The sequence below is a fragment of the Gobio gobio genome, assembly GCF_949357685.1.
Source record: "Gobio gobio genome assembly, chromosome: 14".
In the NCBI taxonomy this organism is placed as follows: Eukaryota; Metazoa; Chordata; class Actinopteri; order Cypriniformes; family Gobionidae; genus Gobio; species Gobio gobio.
In genome coordinates, this window is record NC_137107.1 from 49738444 (window position 1) to 49762701 (window position 24258).

Genomic DNA, 24258 nt, shown 5'->3' on the forward strand with positions numbered 1-24258 from the left:
ATAATAGTTCACTAAAACCATAAAAAAAAAATCTTCATTACTTGAAATAAAATAAATGTTAACTGAAATAAAAAAATAAAAAAATAAACAAACTTATTTGAAGCTTTAGCTTAACCTGATATGGCTTACTAACTAAAATAGAAATACAAAGTTATAAAAACTATATAGATGTTTTTTTTTTTTAAAAAGCTCTCTTTCGTGTATTTTCAATGTCAAAAACAAAAAGATGTCAAAATGTCAGTTCAAATGACAGTTCGGTTATGTAATGCTTAAAGGTGCACTATGTAAAATTCTTTAAGTAAAATATCCAAACACCACTAGGCCAGTGTTATATATTTTGTTGAGTTGAGTACTTACAATCAGGGGCGCAACTACCCAGTACCAGAGGGGTATGCAGCAACAATTTTGGCACTGTAACTGTAATCATAAGCGCGGGCGAGATGATTGACAGGACGATAGCCGAGGCACAAGCGCAAGATCACTTTTGTTAATAAAAAAACCACAAACCATAAACTGAGGGTTCCCCGTTTTAAAGGGGAATTTCCAAATATCTTTTATTTATTTGTTTTAATTTGGGTATAGCTATTTTATGTCATCCGTCTTATTAATTTTTTTAACAAAAGTTTAATATACGCAAGTTTTTTTATTGTACTATTTTATTGTTGTTGTATTTTCATTAAAAATAGGCTAATAACGAACAAAAAAATAAACATTTGTTTGAAAGTAATTAAAGAGGAAATTATGAGTTAAGCAATATCATACGAGCAAGAGTGCTATTTTCCAGAATAGCCTATATCAGCACGATTGCGAAATGCAATATTAATTTTATAGATCAGTTCAATAAACAACAAGTGGTAATTTTTTACAGTTTTGCTCTATTTTTCCAACAAAAATAGATTCAAACAAAGTGTAGGTTTAGTTACAGTCGGTTGGAACAAATTAGTTGAATGATTCTAGAATCCATTACGCCGCCAACTATACTGGCAGTTTTATCGTTTCTTAGGCCTGGAATAATTACTTTTTCCCAACACTTCATATTTCTATAATTAAAATATTATATTTAGACTATTTACATATTTACATTATTTAGGCAATTGTAATTACAGTGTAAGTGGATTTTGATAAATGGTAAGATGGATTTTGTTGAGACTGATTTCATTTATTTCATATAACAGCCATAGTGTATCGTGGTAAATAGTGTAATTACTTAAAAAGATGGTCAACAATATGTAACTTTACTTTATAAGAGGTGTGCCCTAAAAAGTGAGCATGCAATTTTGAGAACACCAAGGAAAGCGCACGTTTTTTTTTCGTCTGTTTGGATACTTCAAACACAAGTTTGCACTACCTGTTTGGTTTACCTGTTTAGCCTACACATTAACATGCGTTTTGTCCGACTCATAGCGCGCGTCCTCGATGCGTGATTTACCACATAAGCGCGCGTTCTTAACGTCGGAAACACGCGTTTTCCTTGACCCCAAAGCGCACGTTAAGAACGCGTGCTTAAATGATAAATCACACGTTAAGGACAGCGCGCCCACTCGCGATATTCCATTATTATCCAAAATTCTATTATGGAATCTTATGAGGGTGCCTTCTCTAGCCTGTTGGTCCTCTAAAATATAATATTGAGGAAATACAGAAATTATTTAGAAACGTACAACAGCAGCTACATATAGAATGTTTTTAATTATTATTCCCATCGCTTTGGCGCCCCCAAGGTGCCACATAGAGCGCATACCCACTTTTTGCGCCACTGCTTACAATATCCCAAATGTTTCCAAATATTTGTAAATCGTGAGAAATTGCTCTTTTACCCGAGGAACCGGGACGTGTCAGGGCGTGGCCTGTTGATGACATCATATCCGCGTTACTTTCTGGTTATATTCTGCAGAAACGCTTTACTCTCACTGCAGTGTGAACAAGTGTCATAGCAGCGGCTGAGAGAACACACAGAGTAACGCCATCCCATCATCAACACACTCAGATGTGTCTAATATGATCAGCAGAGCTGCGTTACCTCACACTCATGAGCGGAGGAGCGGAAGTGGCGCCGGCGACTATGGCATGATAAAAGTCCCGCCGGAGACTGTGGCATAATAAAAGTCCCGCCGCTCTTCTAATTAACAGTCGCTCCAGCAGTTCCTCAGCTCCACAACACTCGCTCCTGCTCTGCTTCACACTAACGTTAACAATTCCATCAACATGATTTCTGCCCGAGTCCTATCCCGATGTCCCTGCACTCAAACGGGGCGTCATCAAACTACGCCTTTGTTTTGAACAGGCGACCTCTAGCGGACGGAAAACTTACATTGTGCACCTTTAAATGCTTAATGTATTACAATTTAAATAAACTCATTAGATTTTAGGAGACTTAATCGTAGATTAGTCGACTAAAATCTCATGATATTTAGTCGACTAAAACTAGACTAAAACTAAAAACAATTCAGGTGACTAAAATATGACTAAAACTAAATGGCATTTTAGTCAAAAGACTATCACTAAAACTAACACTGTATCAGATTAACAGAGGCTGATCGGAATGAAACTCGCTGGGCCTGTTTGACTCACAGCCCTGTGAGAAAGAAATCACCCCCAGGGGCGCCTTCGCGTTTTTCTCTTGAATAAAGGACTGTATACCGCACGATTTTTCCGCACACACCCACGACATTCATACCGGATTGATAGAACTGCTCATTCTGAGCAACTTTGCCTCTAGGACAACCCGAGTCAACTGAACCATTCGTTAAATATTGGAGATTATTTCAACCTCGATAAAACCACCCAGGGCTCACCAGGTCAATAAGGATCAACTTTGGCCTTTGGATTGCTATAGCTGGGTCATTTATAAAACAGCATTGGCCAAGTCGACCCAAAATCTCGTTCCTAAACGAAAACTCATAACTTTGCATCATTGGGTGAGCACTAAAGAAGCATGCACACTTTTATGGAGATAAGGCCCAAAGGTGGGGCTATAACTGTGAAAAATATGTCAGAACGATGTTTTTCTATATGGCAAATCCCATGAAATGCCTGAAAATGTCCCTCTTCCTGTCTCTTCCTGTCATGATTCTTAAGAAGCTTGGAAACTCTTATGTACATCGGACCATGGCTAGCGCTTACAAATGTGAAGAAAGCTTTAAAAAGCATTATTTCAATTATAGTATTATAGTACATTAAAACTGCCTGCATTGGCTGTGTCTTTTCCATCTGTGATCTAAGGGGTTACATGCTTGCTAAATAAAACATAATACCCATTTCATGCCTGTTTTTAAAGGCCTTAAAACGCTTAAAACTGTTGTTTGCAGCTATATTTATACTTGTAAAGTGTGTTTGTGCATCTTTGTTTGCTGTGATATTTGGATATTAATGCAATGACATTCAGACATTTTTAAGGCAAGACACTAGAGGTGAATAAAGTAAACATTTCTGTAGAATATTGCAATGCTTTTCATACTAAGAAACAAAAAAATGGTTCTTTTTACAGCTGATTTGGTTCTTTGGGGAACCAGAAATGCTTATTTTATGGTAACTTTAATTTTAACATTGTAGTTAATTCACAGTTTCACAGTATATTAAGATAGTATAGTATATTCTTTCCGCTAGTCTGAAATAAGACGGTATGAAACCAAAATCTCAAAACTGACCGGTGCATTTAATGCTCGCTGTATCGCTTGATCTTGAGGCACAGAACAAATGTTCCCTGATCAAGTGAATAAGAGGTCAGAGTTCATCTGACATGATGACATCAGTGGTTCAAAGGTTTGTTGCCAGACAGAAACATCAGCACACTGATACAGCCAATCAGAACGCTCACAAACAATGCTGATGAGGTAACCCTCGTCAACAACATCAGCCGGCCGTCCAATCAGCTTCACAAACACGCCGAATGCTTACGGACGCACAGATAAACATGCAACACTGATTACTTCAGATGCATACATCTGGGGCTGAATGTGTTTTGAAACAACCTGTCTTAAAAGTACACACTGATTGCATCACATCCTGAAGTGAATATTCGACTTGTCATGTATGAAACAATGCATTAACTAACAAAAACTACTAATGTATTCAAGTTCAGGTCCATTAAATAATATCAACAGATATAACTTTTGATTTTTAATCATTAAAAACAAACTTTCTCCAATGGCGACACTGATTTTTAATAAATCTGTGGTTGTTAATCGATGGTATTTGCTTCAGTTGAAGCCGTAAGAACACATAATTTCAACTTAGCTTTTAAATAATGGTGTTTAACAGCGGAATTCGTGGTGAAAACTACATTACCCATGATGCTGTGCAACAAATCCACCAATCAGAGAGTCGAAGCAAGTTGTTGTTGGCTCCGCCCACTCCCATCAAGCACTGCGAATGATGTAATCGAGTCTTTGCTTTCTCAAAATACTTAAATAATCTAATAAATATGAATATTTAGATCGTGTCATTTGCAATGATTCATGGGATTGTAGTTCTTTCCCTCACTAGGCTCACAGTCTTAAAATACTTTTTTGCTCCAAAATCAAAGTTTGTAATGTTGTGATTCTCCTGGTTGGTTTGGTTCATGGCTTATAACGCTTGAACCAAGACTTTTTTTAAAAAAAAATCCCTATGGGAGAGACTGGAGAAAATACTCGATGTGCTCGTGTTATAATTTATACACCCTCATATTCACTTCCATAAGACTTTATTTCATCCTTGGAGCATAAAAGCAGATGTTAAGAAGATTTCCACACAGCAACAGTATTCATTTAGCTCCATTAATAACCAAAAACACTATACAAAATGTCAACCAAACGTACTTTATGGTCCGATGTAAAACTGTCTGTTAGTAAATGTAAACACAATTGCAATGGGTTTGTATCTATTCCTCGGACAAAAGCACTATTTAAAAGAACATATGTGTGTAAGAGCCCACTGTAAATAATGATTGATTACGCAAGCTCTTATCAGCTCCTCTCCTCTGGAAAGCAAACATGAACCTTTCTCTTTCCTCATAGCTGAAGTCAAACGCATTCTTTTAGCAAGAGACACGACGGTGTGTAAACCGAGGGATAAATCATATAGCACACACATTATTTCTGTCATTCATTTGCAGATGGCCAGCACAAAACCAGAGAGCGCTGAAAGGCCAACAGAGCAACTGACAGACACACAGATTCCCTCCCGTGATGAAAACATGTTTTCTCTGGCTGTCCGTCAGGGTTTGTGGGGCTGAGAGACCGAAAACTTTGGCCTTTGCTCTGGCCGGTGCTGATGATCCCCAATCACGAGTCAGAGAGATAATCACATCACCTCCAAACTGACAAACAAACACCGGCTACTGCTGAAACACACTGCGCTCCAAGGACAATACACACACATGGAAACTGAGATTTTAAAACGAAGCGTGCTGTCATTAAAGCACAGGCTGGTAATGAATCCATATAAGCATTTTCCGACTTTCAGATCCTGTCGTCTGAATACGATGGGATTCATTGAAACAATTAATTTATATCATATATCAATAAAGTTGACTTGACTTGAAAAAGTTGACTTGAAACGGGACAAAAGGAAAAAGGTGGCAAAACGTTACACTGTAAAAAAAAAAAGATTTAAAAAGTAAGTCACCTGGTTGCCTTAAAATGTTGAGTTCATTGAACTTACAAATTTGAGTTAATACAATGAACCCTTTAACACCCTTTTTACACCAAGATTTTTCCAAGAATATTACGTAATTGTGTGTTTAATTTGTAATAATGCAGTGAAACATGCCAAATTGTGCTATTTTCATGATTTACCACATCATTTTTTGTATTTATGTGGTTCAGCTACAATAATATTTTGAGTTTCTATATATTAAACCGATTTCCTTCATTGCATTAACTCAAATTTTTAATTTCAATGAACTCAAAATTTTAAGGCAACCAGGTTACTTACTTTTTTCAGTTAAACCAACAACGGTTCAATGTTCAGAAAGCTATGAGCGAAACAAATACACACTCTAAAAAAAACAGGTTGTTTTAACCAAAATTTGGGTCAAACATGGACATACTCAACCGTTGGGATAAACATTTTTGGTTAAAATTTAACCCAACTGCTTGGGTTTGGGTTTCAACCCATATTTAGGTTGAAACACACCAGCATTTTTTAGAATGTGTTACAGATATGAAAAACCAAATCATAAAGAATATGGTTTATTTTACACTGTCCCGCTCTAAGAAATGCTGGTGTGTTTCAACCCATGTTTGGGTCAAATATAGACAAACTCATCCGTTGGGTTAAAAATGTAGTTACAAAATGTAACCCAACGGGTTTGGGGTTGTCCATATCTGACCCAAACATGAGTTGAAACAACCCATAATAACAGTAAATTACGCATAATTACATGCAACTTACCCTAAACCTACAGTGAGCACGTGTTGTTACTCAGTGCTTAAATGTAACACGGACACCTTTAAATAAAGTGTAACCAAGAATATTAATATCTCTATGGAATATGAGTGTGAGTTTGGTCAAACATATTCAAACGCTGGTAACTCTTTATTTTCATGTGTCCGTGTTACACTTGTTACATGTATTTACTATAGTAATAACAGTAAATGATGCATAATTACATGCAACTAACCCTGAATAGTTCATTCATATTACTCAGTATTTAAATGTATGATTACACTGTAACATGGACACCTTATACACAAGGGTTACACTTTATTTTAATGTGTCCGTGTTACAGTGTAATTATACATTTAAGTACTGAGTAACTACTTACTATATAATTAGGGTTTTGTTTAGGGTTTGTTGCATGTAATTATGCATATTTTACTGTTGTTATTACTATAGTAACTACATGTAACACGTGTAACAAGACACATTCAAATAAAGTGTAACCAAATAAAGTGTAACCAAATAAAGTGTAACCCAAACAATTTAATACATATATTTAACCCAACTGTTGGGTTTGTCCATATTTAGCCCATATTGGGGTTGAAACAACCCAGCATTTTTTGAATGCGTTACAGATATGAAACACCAAATCATAAAGAATATGGTTTATTTTACACTGTCCCGCTCTAAGAAATGCTGGTGTGTTTCAACCCATGTTTGGGTCAAATATAGACGAACCCAACCGTTGGGTTAAAAATATGTAATTATGCATATTTTACTGTTGTTATTACTATAGTAACTACATGTAACAAGGACACATTAAAATAAAGTGTAACCCAAACAATTAAATACAATTTAATACATATATTTACTGTTGGGTTTGTCCATATTTGACCCAAATTTGGGATAAAACAACCCAGCATTTTTTAGATATGAAATGAAGAATATGGTTTATTTTACACTGTCCTACTCTAAAATATGCTGGTGTGTTTCAACCCATGTTTGGGTCAAATATAGACATATTTGACCCAAACATGAGTTGAAACAACCCATAATAAAATAACATCTCTATGGATTATGAGTGTGAGTTTGGCAAACATATTCAAACACTTTATTTTCATGTGTCCGTGTTACACGTGTTACATGTATTTACTATAGTAATAACAGTAAATTATGCATAATTACATGTGACAAACCCTAAATAGTTCATTAATATTACTCAGTACTTAAATATTAAAACTTAAATAGTATACACAAGGGTTACACTTTATTTAAAGGTGTCCGTGTTACATTTAAGCACTGAGTAACAACACATGCTCACTGTAGGTTTAGGGTAAGTTGCGTGTAATTATGCATTATGTACTGTTATTTATTATGATTGTGTAGAGCGGGACAGTGTAAAATAAACCATATTCTTTATGATTTGGTGTTTCATATCTGTAACGCATTCTAAAACATGCTGGGTCGTTTCAACCTAAATATGGACAAACCCAACAGTTGGGTTAAATATATTTATTAAATTGTGTTTTATTGTTTGTGTTACACTTTATTTGAATGTGTCTTGTTACACGTGTTACATGTAGTTACTATAGTAATAACAACAGTAAAATATGCATAATTACATGCAACTAACCCTAAACACAACCCTAACCCTAATTATATAGTAAGTAGTTACTCAGTACTTAAATGTACACTCTAAAAAACCCAACCGCTGGGTTAAAACAACCCAATTGCTGGGTAAAAACAACCCATTTGCTGGGTTAAAACAACCCAATTGCTGGGTTAAAACAACCCAATTGCTGGGTTAAAACAACCCATTCGCTGGGCTTAAACAACCCATTCACTGTGTTAAAACAACCCAATTGCTGGGTTAAAACAACCCATTCACTGGGTTAAAACAACCCAATTGCTGGGTTAGTCCATTTTCAACCCAACTTATGTTGTTTTTAACCCAGCATTTTTTAGAGAGTAGTTTTGTTTTAAATCACTATTAGTGTTTATTATTCACTCTTAAAAAATGCTGGGTTAAAAATAACCCAAGTTGGGTTGAAAATGGACTAACCCAGCATTCGGGTTGTTTTAACCCAGTGAATGGGTCGTTTTAACCCAGCGGTTGGGTTAAATGTTTGCTTGAAACAACCTAATCGCGGTGTTAAAACAACCCAATTGCTGGGTTAGTCCATTTTCAACCCAACTTGGGTTGTTTTTAACCCAGAGTGTATAATTACACTGTAACACGGACACATTAAAATAAAGCATCACCGGCGTTTGAATATGTTTGACCAAACTCACACTCATATTCCATAGAGATATTAATATTCTAGGTTACACTTTATTTCAAGGTGTACAACATGTGCTCAGTTGCATGTGATTATGCATAATTGACTGTTATTAACTAACATGTGTAACAAAGACACTGTAAAATAAAGTGTTACCAAACAGACGCCTTACAGATTTACAACAGATGGATTTTATGTAACGTCTAGCATAATATAATATCTTAGTAATATAATAGGCGATGCTGATTTTTCACAATCCTAATGTAATGTCAGGACATCTTCCGTGTGATTGGATTAGCCTGTTTTAAGCAGATCAGTCGTTCAATCATATTTCTCGGCCCGTGTTACGCACTTATTGGCTCGAGCAGAGAATCTCATCACTAAAAGGTCCCTCAAAGCAGGCCAAGCCATTATAATTATCAGGCGTCTCTGGAGCCGCGAGGCCCCGCTCTTTGTGTGAAGGTCACCGGGCGCATCCTTTCAGCGCCGGCCTCCTCCACACAGATTAAACACCCGGCTAAAATTCACTCGGAAACATCCACGCTTGGTTATCCCTTCTTCATTTGGCATGTCTCATCCGGGCGGCTTTAATGACCCAGGCGAGCGCGCGGCTCAGAATAGCCCGGCTGGAGTCTCTTTAGCGCGGAGTCAGTCGGCCGCTGCTGGGAACCTTCCTCCAGCGTCAGCGTTACTGGAACAAGTCCGGATCGGGTTCCAGATCAATGCGAACTGGGCGCGCACGTTTATGTTATTGTTGCCAGCATTAATGCCCTTTTAATCTTTAAGAGATTACACGCATTGATCCGCCGTCGTTCAGCAACACATATTTGTTTGAGAAAGTGACATAACTCACACACATTACTGAACGACGGGACGGAAATAAACGGGTATTTCGGTCTGGTTCTGCCCTTTGAAACGGACCCGGGACTGGCCTGGCGTTGAAGATACGCTGGCCTGTGGCACCAAAATCTGATAACAACCTCATCCTGACAATATATGCACAATTTGCTTCTCAGTTGTGCATGCAATCAAAATGCGTCATACACTCTAAAAAATGCTGGGTTAAAAACAACACAAGTTGGGTTGAAAATGGACTAACCCAGCAATTGGGTTGTTTTAACTCAGCAATTTTATGCCAACATTTAACCCAACCGCTGGGTTAAAACAACCCAATTGCTGGGTTAGTCCATTTTCAACCCAACTTGTGTTGTTTTTAACCCAGCATTTTTTAGAGTGTAGTTTAAGAGAGTCATCCACTCTAAAAAATATTGTGTCAAAATCAACCCAAGTTGGGTTGAAAATGGACTAACCCAGCAATTGGGTTGTTTTAACCCAGCAATTGGGTTGTTTTAACCCAGTGGTTGGGTTAAATGTTTGCCAATCGCTGTGTTAAAACAACCCAATTGCTGGGTTAGTCCATTTTCAACCCAACTTGTGTTGTTTTTAGCCCAGCATTTTTTTTTAGAGTGTAGTTTTGTTTTAAATCATTTGTTTTAAATCATTTATCATACACTCTAAAAAATGCTGGGTTAAAAAAAAAACAAGTTGGGTTGAAAATGGACTAACCCAGCAATTGGGTTGTTTTAACCCAGTGGTTGGGTTAAATGTTTGCTAAAAACAGCACAATCGCTGTGTTAAAACAACCCAATTGCTGGGTTAAAACAACCCATTCACTGGGTTTAAACAACCCAATTGCTGGGTTAAAACAACCCAATTGCTGGGTTAAAACAACCCATTCGCTGGGCTTAAACAACCCATTCACTGGGTTAAAACAACCTAATTGCTGGGTTAGTCCATTTTCAACCCAAATGTTGTTTTTAACCCAGCATTTTTAGAGAGTAGTTTTGTTTTAAATCACTATTAGTGTTTATTATACACTCTTAAAAAATGCTGGGTTAAAAATAACCCAAGTTGGGTTAAAAATGGACTAACCCAGCATTTGGGTTGTTTTAACCCAGTGAATGGGTCGTTTTAACCCAGCGGTTGGGTTAAATGTTTGCTTGAAACAACCCAATCGCGGTGTTAAAACAACCCAATTGCTGGGTTAAAACAACCCATTCGCTGGGTTAAAACAACCCATGTTGGGTAGAAAATGGACTAACCCAGCAATTGGGTTGTTTTAACACCGCGATTGGGTTGTTTTAACCCAGCAATTGGGCTGTTTTAAGCCAGTGAATGGGTTGTTTTATCCCAGCAATTGGGTTGTTTTAACCCAGCGATTGGGCTGTTTTAAGCAAACATTTAACCCAACCGCTGGGTTAAAACGACCCATTCACTGGGTTAAAACAACCCAATTGCTGGGTTAGTCCATTTTCAACCCAACTTGGGTTGTTTTTAACCCAGCATTTTTTAGAGTGTAATTTCTCTCCGATTTTAAAGAGCACAAAACCAGTCGTGCGTCTCACGGGTATATCTGTGGTCAACAATGCATCGTACGGGGTCAAAATGATCCATTTTTCTTTTATGCCAAAAATCATTCAAATATGAAGATATTTAGTACATTTCTCTACCGTAAATGTATTATTAGTAGTAATATGCATTGCTAAGGACTTCATCTGGACAACTTTAAAGGAGATTTTCTCCATATTTAGACTTTTTTGCACCCTGATTTTCAAATATTGTCCTGTCCTAACAAGCCAAAAATGCCCCCTCTGGTTTTGTGGTCCACATTTATATGTCCATATCCGGTCTTTGTCTGAAAGAGTCATCGCAGACAGGTTGCAGGTATATTTATCCGTCTCCAGTGCTCTTATTTACGGGCCGGGACCCCGTGTTTTTCTCCAGCACCCGGCTCTTTTTCAATCTCCCCGTCCTGACTCGTATAACAGCGCTTGTCCCCTTTGATCATTTAGTTAATAAAGTTGTTTGTCCGCGGCGGACGGCACGGGCTGATTGCTTGCGCGCTGTGACTGGAATGAGGTCCAGTCGGACGTCAGCTTTGATTTGACTAAATGAATAGCGCGGAGACAGCCTCGAGTCACCCGTGACACCATGCATCAACACTCGCGGAAGAAAAGCTCCATCACTTTATGGACTTAGTTTTCCTTTTTAATCACGTTTTATGAATTTAACATACCAGTTAAGTGCAATCATAGACATCTCTCCGTCTTTAAAAAGCGCATGCTTAAAAAACAGCTTCAAATCTATGTAGACTCAAATATCGTTTTAATTCAAATCGGTGCAAATGACATTTCCAGCCTTACAATTTGAATGAAAATGGTCTTAAATGACAGGAACATAATGTCGGCCCACATGTACCGGATGTTGCTGTCACAGCAAAAGTTGTGCGAATATCCCTGAAGATCATTATTTAAGAATGAACAGATGATCAGAACTGTTCCACAAACCTTGAATATTTTCCTATAGGCCTGTCTGAAGAAGTCAGCTGAGCATTGTGAGGTTGTTCGGCTTGCATACATGCAATTCAATTCTCCCCGGGTCAGACGTTTATGCGGTCATTTCTGATGTCATGCGATTGTTTTGTTTTCACATTCTTGGCTCCGAAACGCCGGAACAAAAGGCAGGTGCCGGGCCGCACATCTCTGCCTGTTTAACCCGAGACAAGGTGACGTTTTGTGCGTCGAGCTGAGGGTCACGCAGAGATTTCTATCAATAATTCATCGAGCCGCTGCAGCCTCTGTTCTTCTTTTCAATTCCCCTGCAGATCACATAATACCTTCCCCCCAACCCAAAGCCATCTGTGAGACCAGAGCCCTGCAGGGAAACAGCATTAAAGCACCTACCAACATCTCAAGCTTCACATTCCCCACAAAAGAGAGCGGGGCATGTGTTTGTTTACCGTGCATCGAGAGCACAGAATCAATGAAGGAATGCTTTCATAAAGGTGCCGTGTTTTGGTATGTGCAATCGGCTCGATTTGTTGACGACTGCAATAGTTGGGAAAGACACAGTTTGAACAGCTGAAGCGTTAATGCACAATGCATGAGGCATCAGAGCTGTCCATTATTCCAGTGAATAATTGTGCATCGCCCAACAAATTAAAAATCAATACGCACCAAGCTTTTATTTTAATGCACTGATTCAACAGCACGACACCGTCTCTGACACCTACAAGCACATCCCAAGCTGGAAATTCAGCTCTTGCTTTTTTCTTCTTCAGCCGAACAAAGGAAAAGGGGGTCTGCACCGCCCATCGCTAGAGGGGGCAACAAGCCTGATGTAGCGGGGCAGGAGGGGAATAACAGTCCAGTAATTACCAACACATCCCTATTCAGCACCTCTCTGAAAGGCTTTTCTCTAACACACACGCACACACACACACACACACACACACAGACTAAAGCGCCTCTTCCACAACACCGACTATCAGTCTAACTTGTGTTGTGTTTTAAAGTAAATGCAAATGTGCATGTAAACAATAGACCAGATATACACTCTTAAAAATAAAGAGATTGGCATCTCTGGTTCCATTAAAGAAACCACAAAATGCTTTTGAAATACAATCTATTTTTAACAGTGGTGTTTCACTTTGTTTATAAAACAAAATTTGTGCATGAAAACAGAAAAAATGAAAAGTACTTTTTTAAAACGCATAATGCAAATCTCCATTGACAGGAAAGATTGTTTTAAAAAAAAAAAGCAGATACCTTGTCTTACCTGCAAGCCGAAGGGCCGACATCCTCTGAAACTCGGGCTCTTGTAACCACTTCCACATGCGGCGAAACGTCTCGCGGCCGGACTTGAGTTTACTCCAGGGTTTGGGGTTCCGCAGCAGGTCGGACAGGGTGCCCTGCGAGCGGCACAGCACCCGCTGCGCGAAGATGGCTTGCGGGATGCTGTAGCGCTTGAGCTCGGCCGTGATGCGCTGCGCCACTTCCTTCGTGTTGATCTCTTCCAGCTGACCCGAGCCGGAGCCCGGAGCTCCGGAGGAGGAGGGCGGTCTGTCCCGGTTGGAAGCCAACACGGGCCCGTGGGATTGAGGGTGGCCCGGGTGCCCGTGCATCCCGTTGAGATGCGGCATCATCCCCGCCGCGGGGCCACCGAGGCCTCTGGAGAGGTGCTGGTCCCCTCTGGCCAGCATGGCAGTGTGCGCGTCAAAGTTGGAGCCCAGCATCTTGTCGTGGCCGTGCGCGCCGTAGTTGTGGAGCGCGGGCTGCGCGTTGTGGATGGAGCCCAGGCCGTTGCCCAGAGGAGACAAGCTCTGCCCCATGCCGCTCATGTCTTTGTGGTAGGGGCTGTAGAGGTTGTTCATGGCTGGTAGAGTCCTCTCGTCCCGCATGAGAGTGAAGCTGCCGCTCACGTTCCCAGAGAGACGCTGGTGGTGGTGGTGGTGATGGTGGTGGTGATGCGGATGGTGGAATTTGTCGGACACGGTGGAGATGGGCGGCAGGGGCTGCAGCGGGGTCAGCGTGGTGTAGGTGCCGCTCATCCCGGGCGGGGAGGTGTCGCACGGCATGCTCATGGCGTGATGGAGCGGCAGAGACAGCTCCGGACGGTACTCTCCTCCCGCGCCGCCTCCGCCGCCGCCGCCGTCCAGAATCGAAGCCATACTGGACACCATCGCGGAGCGCGACGGCGTCAGATCCTGGTGTATCCGTAACGAGTTGCGGTTGTGATGCGGGCTGTGGCTGCTCATCAAGTCCTGCTCATGGCTTAGTCCGGCGTGTAGGTTGCCAATGTCCATTGTCATCTCTGGGTTCATGGCGTACGCATCCAAATCCTTGGCCAGGCATCGATAGGCGGTATAGGCAGTCTTCATTCAGTCCATTGATTTATGTCCAGCTTTGTGCCAGGGATGGGTTTTCTCTCCTTGTTTTTTCCGTTTTGTTTTTTTTGTTGTTGTTGTTGTTGTTTTTTTGTTTTTTTTTGTGCTAAGGCCTCTCGGGTTTTTCCCCCCTTTCCAATAAATAAAAAACACCGATCTCTATCAGACGGGCCAGTGCTGATTTCTCCCCATGTCCGAGCCCTCTACTCCTCCTGCGTCTTCTGTTTGGGCAGCTGGAGGTGCTCGGGGTGGGCTTGCTCCGCGCGCACCCGACCCTGCTGATTTCGCCTTGATTGACGCGCCAGCGGTCCAATCGCGTTCCTCGAGAGCGCGGCTCATTAGAATCTGGCCAATCGCCGGCGCTGTTCGGAGTGGCTGTCTTTGCATCTGGAATCTGGCGTCAGACGGTCCCTTCACTGTCATCCGAGCGGATCTCGTGCTCGATCGACACTACAATATAATCACACAAACACAAAATCTCGCGCGCTTTAACTGTAAAAACACACTTCTAATGCATCCTATTGTTCATTTTGTGCATTAGTGTTTTTGTTTGCAAATCTATCTATCTATCTATCTATCTATCTATCTATCTATCTATCTATCTATCTATCTATCTATCTATCTATCTATCTATCTATCTATCTATCTATCTATCTATCTATCTATCTATCTATCTAATAACATTGAATAACTGCTCAAGTCAATAATTTATTTCGTGTTTTCTGATCATTTAACACTGGCTCATTGCATACTTTAAATAATTATCTAAAAAAAAATATAATTGTGCATATTAATTTCCCAGTGCTGTAGTCCACAGTGGGCCTGTAAATATAATAGCACACACTGCAAATACGTAAACAAAGGCCTTATTTTGTCTCGAGATCTGCAGTGCAAGACTTATTTTTCGTATTTTTCGTAAGTTCCACATAAGTATCCTTTCCACGTTTGGAGTCTAAATCGATCAAGTCACTTCTCCTCCACGCGCATTATGGTCTGGTCCGGCTTGAAGTGATTCAGAAGGAACAGATTTCTCGAATGCCGGTTGCTATTTTGTTTGGAGGATGCGCAGATGTTGCTTTTGTTTAAAGCGACTGTAATTAAGGATGAGCGACAGAAGTCTGAAAAGCGTGACCTATTTTTCTTTTGATCAGCTGTCAGAGGAGGAGCAGGAGGTGCAGGGGGCCCAGTGTCCTCCACAAGCCTCGTCCCGGCTCTTCAGCTGCCGCAAATTGGAGGAAAAGTGCCCGTACCTGCCGCGCGCGCGACTGGGGCGAACCCGGCGCCGGACACAGAAGAGTTTGATTCCTGACGCTCTCCGAGGGCTTTTGTGCTGCTCTGCTGTGGCACACTCCACCATAAAGCGAAGAATCACTGACTGAAAAAGGCCCTTATTCATGTCAAAGAAAATCGATATGTGAAAGAAAGAGAGACACACACACACACACACACACACACACACACACACACACACACACACACACACACACACACACACACACACACACACACACACACACACACACACACACACACACACACACACACACACACACACACACACACACGATTCAACGTGGACCTTGTTTTCTTTCTAAATGCATGTAAAACTCGAACCCCCCAAACTCACCGCTTTAAACGAGAACAAACGTCCACTCTTTAAAAAAAAAAAAAGGAGTGAGGTTTAATGAGCTCGAGTTCCATCTAGAACGTCCTTTCAAATTTTACGCGGTTCTTTATTCCTTTTAGCCTCCCGCTTTTATAGAACCTAAAACTATATGCACTTGTATTTTCACCTACATTTACACAACATGTCACTTTAAACATAAAAACAGAAATATGCATCGATAAAGCAATACTTTAAACACTGTAAAAATAAAAGTTATGACAGCATGTTTGCATTGCTTTAACTCGTCAAAATCAATGTTTTATGTTATGCAAGATTCAACTCAATTATTTTAAGTCAGTTTAAAGCAATTTAATGTGAATTACTTTAACATCCAAGCTGATTGTCCTTAAAAAAATTAGTGAATCTGATTAAAATTGAAATGGAGTAGAAGTTATTAAAAATATTTTATTTTATATGATCTGTAAGTTATGACAACATATGTTTCTGCATTGTTTTAACTTGTCAAAATCAACTTTTTATGTTATACAAGATGCAACTCATTCCTTTGAAGTCCTTTAAGCAATTTAAATTGATTACTTAAACATAAGTGAATTTGATTAAAATGTAAATAGAGTAAAAGTTATAAAAAATTTTTTATATGATTTGTCATATGACAGCATATGTTTTGCATTGCTTTAATTCATCAAACTTACACAAGATTCAACTCATTCATTTTAAGTCGGTTTAAAGTAATTTGAGTTGAAATGACTTAAACATTCAAGTTGATTGTACTTTTTTTTACAGTGAATTTGATTAAAATTGAAATGGAGTAGAAGTTATTAAACATATTTTATATGATCTGTAAGTTATGACAGCATATGTTTTTGCATTGCTTTATACAAGAATTTGATTAAAATTTAAATACAAGATTCAACTCAATTATTTTAAGTCAGTTTAAAGCAATTTAATGGGAATGACTTTAAAATCCAAGCTGATTGTCCTTAAAAAAATAGTGAATCTGATTAAAATTTAAATGAATTAGAAGTAATTAAAAATATTTTATTTTACATGATCAGTAAGTTATGACAACATATGTTTTGCATTGCTTTAATTCATCAAACTTTATGATACACAAGATTCAACTCATTCATTTTAAGTCGATTTAAAGCAATTTAAGTAAAATTTTTAATGACTTAAACATCTAAGTGAATTTGATTAAAATGTAAATAGAGTAAAAGTTATTAAAAATATTTTATATGATCTGTCATATGACAGCATATGTTTTGCATTGTTTTAATTCATCAAACTTACACACGATTCAACTCATTCATTTTAAAGTAATTTAAGTTTAAACGACTTAAACATTCAAGTTGATTGTACTTTTTTAAAACAGTGAATTTGATTAAAATTTGAATGGAGTAGAAGTTATTAAACACATTTTATATGATCTGTAAGTTATGACGACATATTTTTTTACATTGCTTTAACTAATCAAAATACATTTTTATGCTATACAAGATTCAAGTCAGTTTAAAGCCATTTAAGTTGAAATTACTTTATTTCCATGTTTTGAGTCAGCTTTTACAGTGAATTTGATTGAAACTGAAATGTAGGTATTACAAATATTTTATTTTATATGATCTGTAAGTGATGAAAACTTGTTTTTGTATTGCTTTAATCAAAATCAACTTTATGTTATACAAGATTCAACTCAATTATTTTGAGTCGGTTTAAGGCAATTCAAGTTGAAACCACCTAAACATTCAAGTTGATTGTACTTTTTTTAAAGTGTATTTGATCTAAACATAAATGGAGTAGAAGTTATTAAACATATTTTATATTATATGATCAATAAGTGATGAAAACATGTTTTTGCAACGCTTTAATCAAAATCAACTTTATGTTATACAAGACTCAACTCAATTATTTTGAGTCAGTTTAAAGCAATTTAAGTTGAAATTTCTTTGTGTTGAATGTACTTAAAAATTTAAGTCAGCAACTTTTTTACAGTGAATTTGATTGAAATGTAAATGTAGGTATTACAAATATTTAATTTTATATGATCTGTAAGTTATGAAACATGTTTTTGCAATGCTTTAATCAAAATAAATTGTTATACAAGATGCAACTCAATTATTTTGAGTCGAATTAAAGCAATTCAAGTAGAAACGACTTAAACATTCAAGTTGATTGTACTTTTTTCTTTACAGTGAATTTGATTAAAATTTAAATGTAGTTATTAAACATATTCTATTTTATATGATCAATAAGTGATGAAAACATGTTTTTGCAATGCTTTAATCAAAAATCAATTTGAATGTTATACAAGATGCAACTCAATTATTTTGAGTCGGTTTAAAGCAATTTAAGTTGAAACGACAAACATTCAAGTTGATTGTACTTTTTTTAAAGTGTATTTGATCTAAACATAAATGGAGTAGAAGTTATTAAACATATTTTATATTATATGATCAATAAGTGATGAAAACATGTTTTTGCAACGCTTTAATCAAAATCAACTTTATGTTATACAAGACTCAACTCAATTATTTTGAGTCAGTCTAAAGCAATTTAAGTTGAAATTTCTTTATGTTGAATGTACTTAAAAATTTAAGTCAGCAACTTTTTACAGTGAATTTGATTGAAATGTAAATGTAGGTATTACAAATATTTAATTTTATATGATCTGTAAGTTATGAAAACATGTTTTTGCAATGCTTTAATCAAAAATCCATTTGAATGTTATACAAGATGCAACTCAATTATTTTGAGTCGGTTTAAAGCAATTTAAGTTGAAACGACAAACATTCATGTTGATTGTACTTTTTTTTACAGTGAATTTGATCAAAATATAAATGGAGTAGAAGTTATTAAACATATTTGTTAAATGTGAACGTTAGCATATGTTAAGTGCATATTTACTGGCCTATTTTAAAGGTAAATCTGTTGCCATTTAAACTCATTTTCCTGTTTAAAAAGCAAAACAATTCTCAGGTCAGAAATCAGCAATATCATAATCTGATCAGTGTTTGTGCTTCACACAACGAAACGGTGATTTATAGAATAAAGTTGATTTGCATGATAAAGGACTGCAGTGGTTTCAGGCCAGATGTTGAGATGTGATGAACTCATCTTGAATGGATTAGGTGTGTGTATTGAATACACTGGAGTGTGTTTTCCTCCTGATGCGCGAGCTGTAGATTGGGAGTGGGACAGGGCAGCTTCTCCTCGTCTTCCCTCGCGCCTGCCCCTCTCTCTCTCCGGCCATCTGCCGCCTGAGTGCAGCTCTATTGATCAGAATCAATGCGCCTCGGACCCCATGATGATGGTGTGCCGTTAGTGGCCGTCAGTTTCTGCATCTGTTCCGAGGGATCCGCCAGCTCTCGGTAAGTCTCTCCTCTGGCACATTCAACTCAGCGCTCGCGCTGTCACGGGACGAAATGCTGTTCGGACGGTCGCGCGCAAAAAACGCGCTTTTATCCAAACAAATCAAGCGGTGTTTTCGCTATTAAACCCGTTTCATTTGTTCTGTAGCGACAGACTGAGCTTCTGCGAGCATGACCTGTCGACACTAACACAAGTTAACTCGTGTAAAGCTGAGGTTTGCGCGGATTCTCGGTGAATGGACACGTTCTAGAAACACGTGCTGCGCTTTTTGCTCGATCACTGAGATAGTTTGAGGCTTTAGAAAGACATGTCGTGTCATTAATGTCATTATCTCTGTCGCTCTGGGAATTTTGTGACATCAAATATTATTATTATTAATAATAATAATAGTGCCGCTTTGACATGCAAATTAAAAACAAATATTAAACAATAATCATATTGATGACTTATTTTGCTTGAAATGCAGATGTGGTAAACTGAAGTGAACATTAAGCATCTCAGAGGCCTCGAGATCTGAGAACAAAACACACACACACACACACACACACACACACACACACACACACACACACACACACACACACACACACACACACACACACACTCTCTCTCTCTCTCTCTCTCTCTCTCTCTCACACACACACACACACACACACACACACACACACACACACACACACACACACACACACACACACACACACACACACACACACACACACACACATCTTTAACAGGTGCGCACGGATTTTTTAAATTCTAAGTTCGCACACACACACACACACACACACACACACACACACACTCTCTCTCTCTCTCACTCACTCACACACACACATTTTTTTTAATTAAAAAAAATTTAGAATTAAAAATTTTTTTTTTAATTCTAAGTTCGCACACACACACACACACACTCTCTCTCTCACACTCTCACACACACACACACACACACACACACACACACACACGCTTCTTTAACAGGTGCGCAGATATTTATTTTAAATATTCTAATTTACAAATAAACGGCACTGATTCAATCTTCGCGTTTGTCTGAATTAGTGATGCATTAAAACTCTCTTTTATCGTAGACATATAATAATAATAATAATAATACGACTATAAATTATGAAGCGGACAGGAGGATATGCTTTATTTCTGTTATGAAACCGGCATAATTTTAAACACTTAATTCTGAGGCTATAGGGAAAAAGGGTTCATTAATATCTGAGATATTAGATATTACTGTCTGTCCGTGCCTTTATTCCTTGCTTATGACGTGCACACGACGTGAGAATTACATTTTTTGCCACGTGATTAAATTACGTTTAATATTCCGTTACATTGTGTCGGATTTTAAAGATATATATGAGTGAAAGGTCATATAAAATCAGACACACACAGTATGTAGGCTACGTGTTGGCTGTAATGTAGTGTTGAAGTGTGTGTGATCGTGAGAGGGTTTGTGTCTCTGATGATCATATTGATTGTGTGTGTGTTCAGGGTTAATTAATAACTCTGGTTGAACACGACGAGCTTCTCCTTCCTCTGTAAAAACACCGCACAGCTGCATATTTCAGTCATATCTTCATCATATCTTCATCATGTCATATTCAGGATTGCTGAAAGGCTGTGCTTTGCTTGCTGTGTTTCAGGCACCGTGACCTATAACCCTCGACACTTTCACCTCATTGTGCCCATGAAAGAGAGCAGCAAACACACACACACACACACACACACACACACACACACACACACACACACACACACACACACACACACACACACACACACACACACACACACACACACACACACACACACACACACACACACCGACTCTAATGTGTGTCGCACTAAATCAAGAGAATATCATAGAAATATGTGTATAATGTCACAATAAATGAGTGAACGCAAAACTATAATCTGAGTTTTTGATATTTTCTATGATTTCACAATAACATTCACTAAAGAAAAGAAAAATAAGACAGTATTATAACTATATGACATCTGAACAATGGTTTTATTTGTAAACATGAATCATGTATGATGTTACATAATTTGAATGATTACACTATTCATTATTAAAATCAAAATTTGCATCTGTTAATATTATGTATTTGAGCTGAACTAGCAATTGTGATAACTAATGAACCTTATTGTACGGTATTACTGAAAACATGTATTTGATGAAATAAAGTAAAATGTAAATGTTAAATTGTTCACTGAGAAAAAAATGGTAACATCTAAATCAACTGATCGACATACATAAATACATACAGTACATTTCTAACAACACAATTATTATTTTGGAGGTTAAATAACCCTCAACTCTTACAATTACAGGTTATCTCTTCTTACAGTGTGGATGTTTCATCACTAAAATGCTTAAAATACTGAATACATTTGGAATAAAGTCACACTGTGCTTAACTGAAAACTAAGTGTCCTTGTCAATTTGTGTGTGTGTGTGTGTGTGTGTGAGATCGAGTGTGTGTGTGTGTGTGTGTGTGTGTGTGTGTGAGTGAGTGAGTGAGTGTGTGTGAGAGAATATGTGTGTGTGTGATGGGTAGGTTTAGGGGCAGTGTAAGGGGATAAAATATACAGTTTATACAGTATAAAAACCATTACGCCTATGGAAAGTCCCCATAAAACATGAAAACACTACATGTGTGTGTGTGTGTGTGTGTGTGTGAGCTCAAGTGAGAGTGTGTGAGGGAGTGTGTGAGTATGTGTGTGAGATCGAGTGAGTGTGTGAGGGAGTGTGTGAGATCGAGTGAGTGAGTGTGTGTGTGTGTGTGTGTGTGTGTGTGAGAGAGAGAGTGTGTGTGAGAGAGATTGTGTGTGTGTGAGGGAGTGTGTGAGTATGTGTGTGTGTGTGTGTGTGTGTGTGTGTGTGGGCATGTTTTTGTGAAATATCAGGACACAAATGTGTATAATGACACAGGTATTACAAAAAGAGGGTGAAATATGAGGACGTTCCCCATGTCCTCACTTTTCAAAATGCTTATAAATCACAGAATGAGGTTTTTTTCACAGAAAGTGAACTGCACAGTCTCCTGTGAGGGCTAGGTTTAGGGGCAGGGGCAGTGTGTGTGTGTGTGTGTGTGTGTGTGTGTGTGTGTGTGTGTGTGTGTGTGTGTGTGATGGGTAGGTTTAGGGGCAGGGGCAGTGTGTGTGTGTGTGTGTGTGTGTGTGTGTGTGTGTGTGATGGGTAGGTTTAGGGTCAGTGTAAGGGGATAGAAAATACGGTTTGTACGGTATAAAAACCATTACGCCTATGGAATGTCCTCACATTTCACAAAAACAAACGTGTGTGTGTGAGGGAGTGTGTGAGATCGAGTGAGTGAGTGAGTGTGTGAGGGAGAGTATGAGTGTGTGTGTGTGAGGGAGTGTGTGAGTATGTGTGTGTGTGTGAGAGTTCGAGTGAGTGTGTGAGGGAGAGTGTGAGTGTGTGTGTGAGGGAGTGTGTGAGTATGTGTGTGTTTGTGAGTTCGAGTGAGGGTGTGTGTGTGTGTGTGTGTGTGTGTGTGTATGTGTGTGAGGGAGAGTATGAGTGTGTGTGTGAGTATGTGTGTGTGTGTGTGTGTGTGAGGGAGTGTGTGAGATCGAGTGAGTGTGTGTATGAGAGAGCGTGTGAGTATGTGTGTGAGAGAGAGACTGTGTGTGTGTGTGTGTGTGTGTGTTTACTTTATGTAGAGTGTTTATTGATTATCTTAAGCTAGCTTGCATTTCTATCTTTTGCTCTTCTGTACAATCATGTTTATGAATATCAGATAATGTGTTTGATATTTATATCTGATATTAATAACTGTCGTTATTCAGATTTCTTCACTTTAAGAGTCACAGATGTATAATATGCAAATTCTTTCCATCGCTCATAACAGCAAAATCACGTGTAGTTACATCAGAGATTATTATTATTATCAATTATTATCAGCAATAAAAATATTATTATAGTGTCTTATCTGTTAAGATGCATTTTAAGTAAGTTAACACACACACACACACTTTTTATTTGCATAATGTATTATTAAATGTTAAAGATTAGCATGAACTAAGATGAATAATGGCAGATTGTTCACTGTTAGTTGATGATAACTGAGTTAAACCGATGACCTTCACTGTAAAGTGTTGCCAGTTCTAGTATTCATTTACAAAAACTCTCAAAAACATTAATAATCATAAAAGAAGAAAATGTGCACAAACCTCCACAGCCAGAGAAAGAAAGCGTACGGTTTGCTGCTTCTCCTTTTCCTCCCTAAATTGATTTTCTCTGAATGGAGAAGCAGAAAACGGCAGAAACACACACACACACACACACACACACACACACACACACACACACACACACACACACACACACACACACACACACACACACACACACACACACACACACACACACACACACACACACACACACACACACACACACACACACACACACACACACACACACACACACACACACACACACACACACACCAAACGAGACTAAACAAACACTCACTTTAACACATGAACACTGCCTCATATAGAGATTAATAACTTGACAACTATTTCTACACATTTCATTAGATAGTCATATTAAATCATACCTGAACATTTCTATATTTTATCGACACCCTCAGAAATATTGATCAATAAGCAGTGCGTGGAAATAAAAGATATTGCTGCGTTTCTGCAAACAGTGAGAGAACGCCGTGTGGCTGTTACATCATTCTGTTTGAACTTTGACCCCTCTTTTCAGGCTCAAAGGTCAGAGGTCAAAGAAGACACGAGACGAGCAGCGGCCTGAACACACTCGCGTGAAACAGACTAAATGAAACACAAACGGTGTGTGAGGTGTGCTGTATTTTGTGATGCGTGCGTTATGAACATTATAATCTAAGAGCGGAT

The 24258-nt window shown here is 38.4% G+C and overlaps 1 protein-coding gene across 2 annotated transcripts in view; it reads right to left on the bottom strand.

Moving 5' to 3' along the window:
• onecut2 (one cut homeobox 2) overlaps positions 1-15611 on the bottom strand; it is a 34883-nt gene extending 19272 nt beyond the window's left edge. Inside the window, exon 1 of one of the 2 annotated variants that reach the window (XM_079834443.1) lies at positions 13260-15611. In XM_079834443.1, coding sequence (XP_079690569.1) covers positions 13260-14361 — 1102 coding nt within the window. In that variant the 5' untranslated portion in view covers positions 14362-15611. Of the gene's footprint in view, positions 1-13249 lie in introns of both variants that reach the window. The other variant, XM_079834444.1, reaches the window with a different exon arrangement.
• Between the last annotated feature and the right edge of the window lie 8647 nt (positions 15612-24258).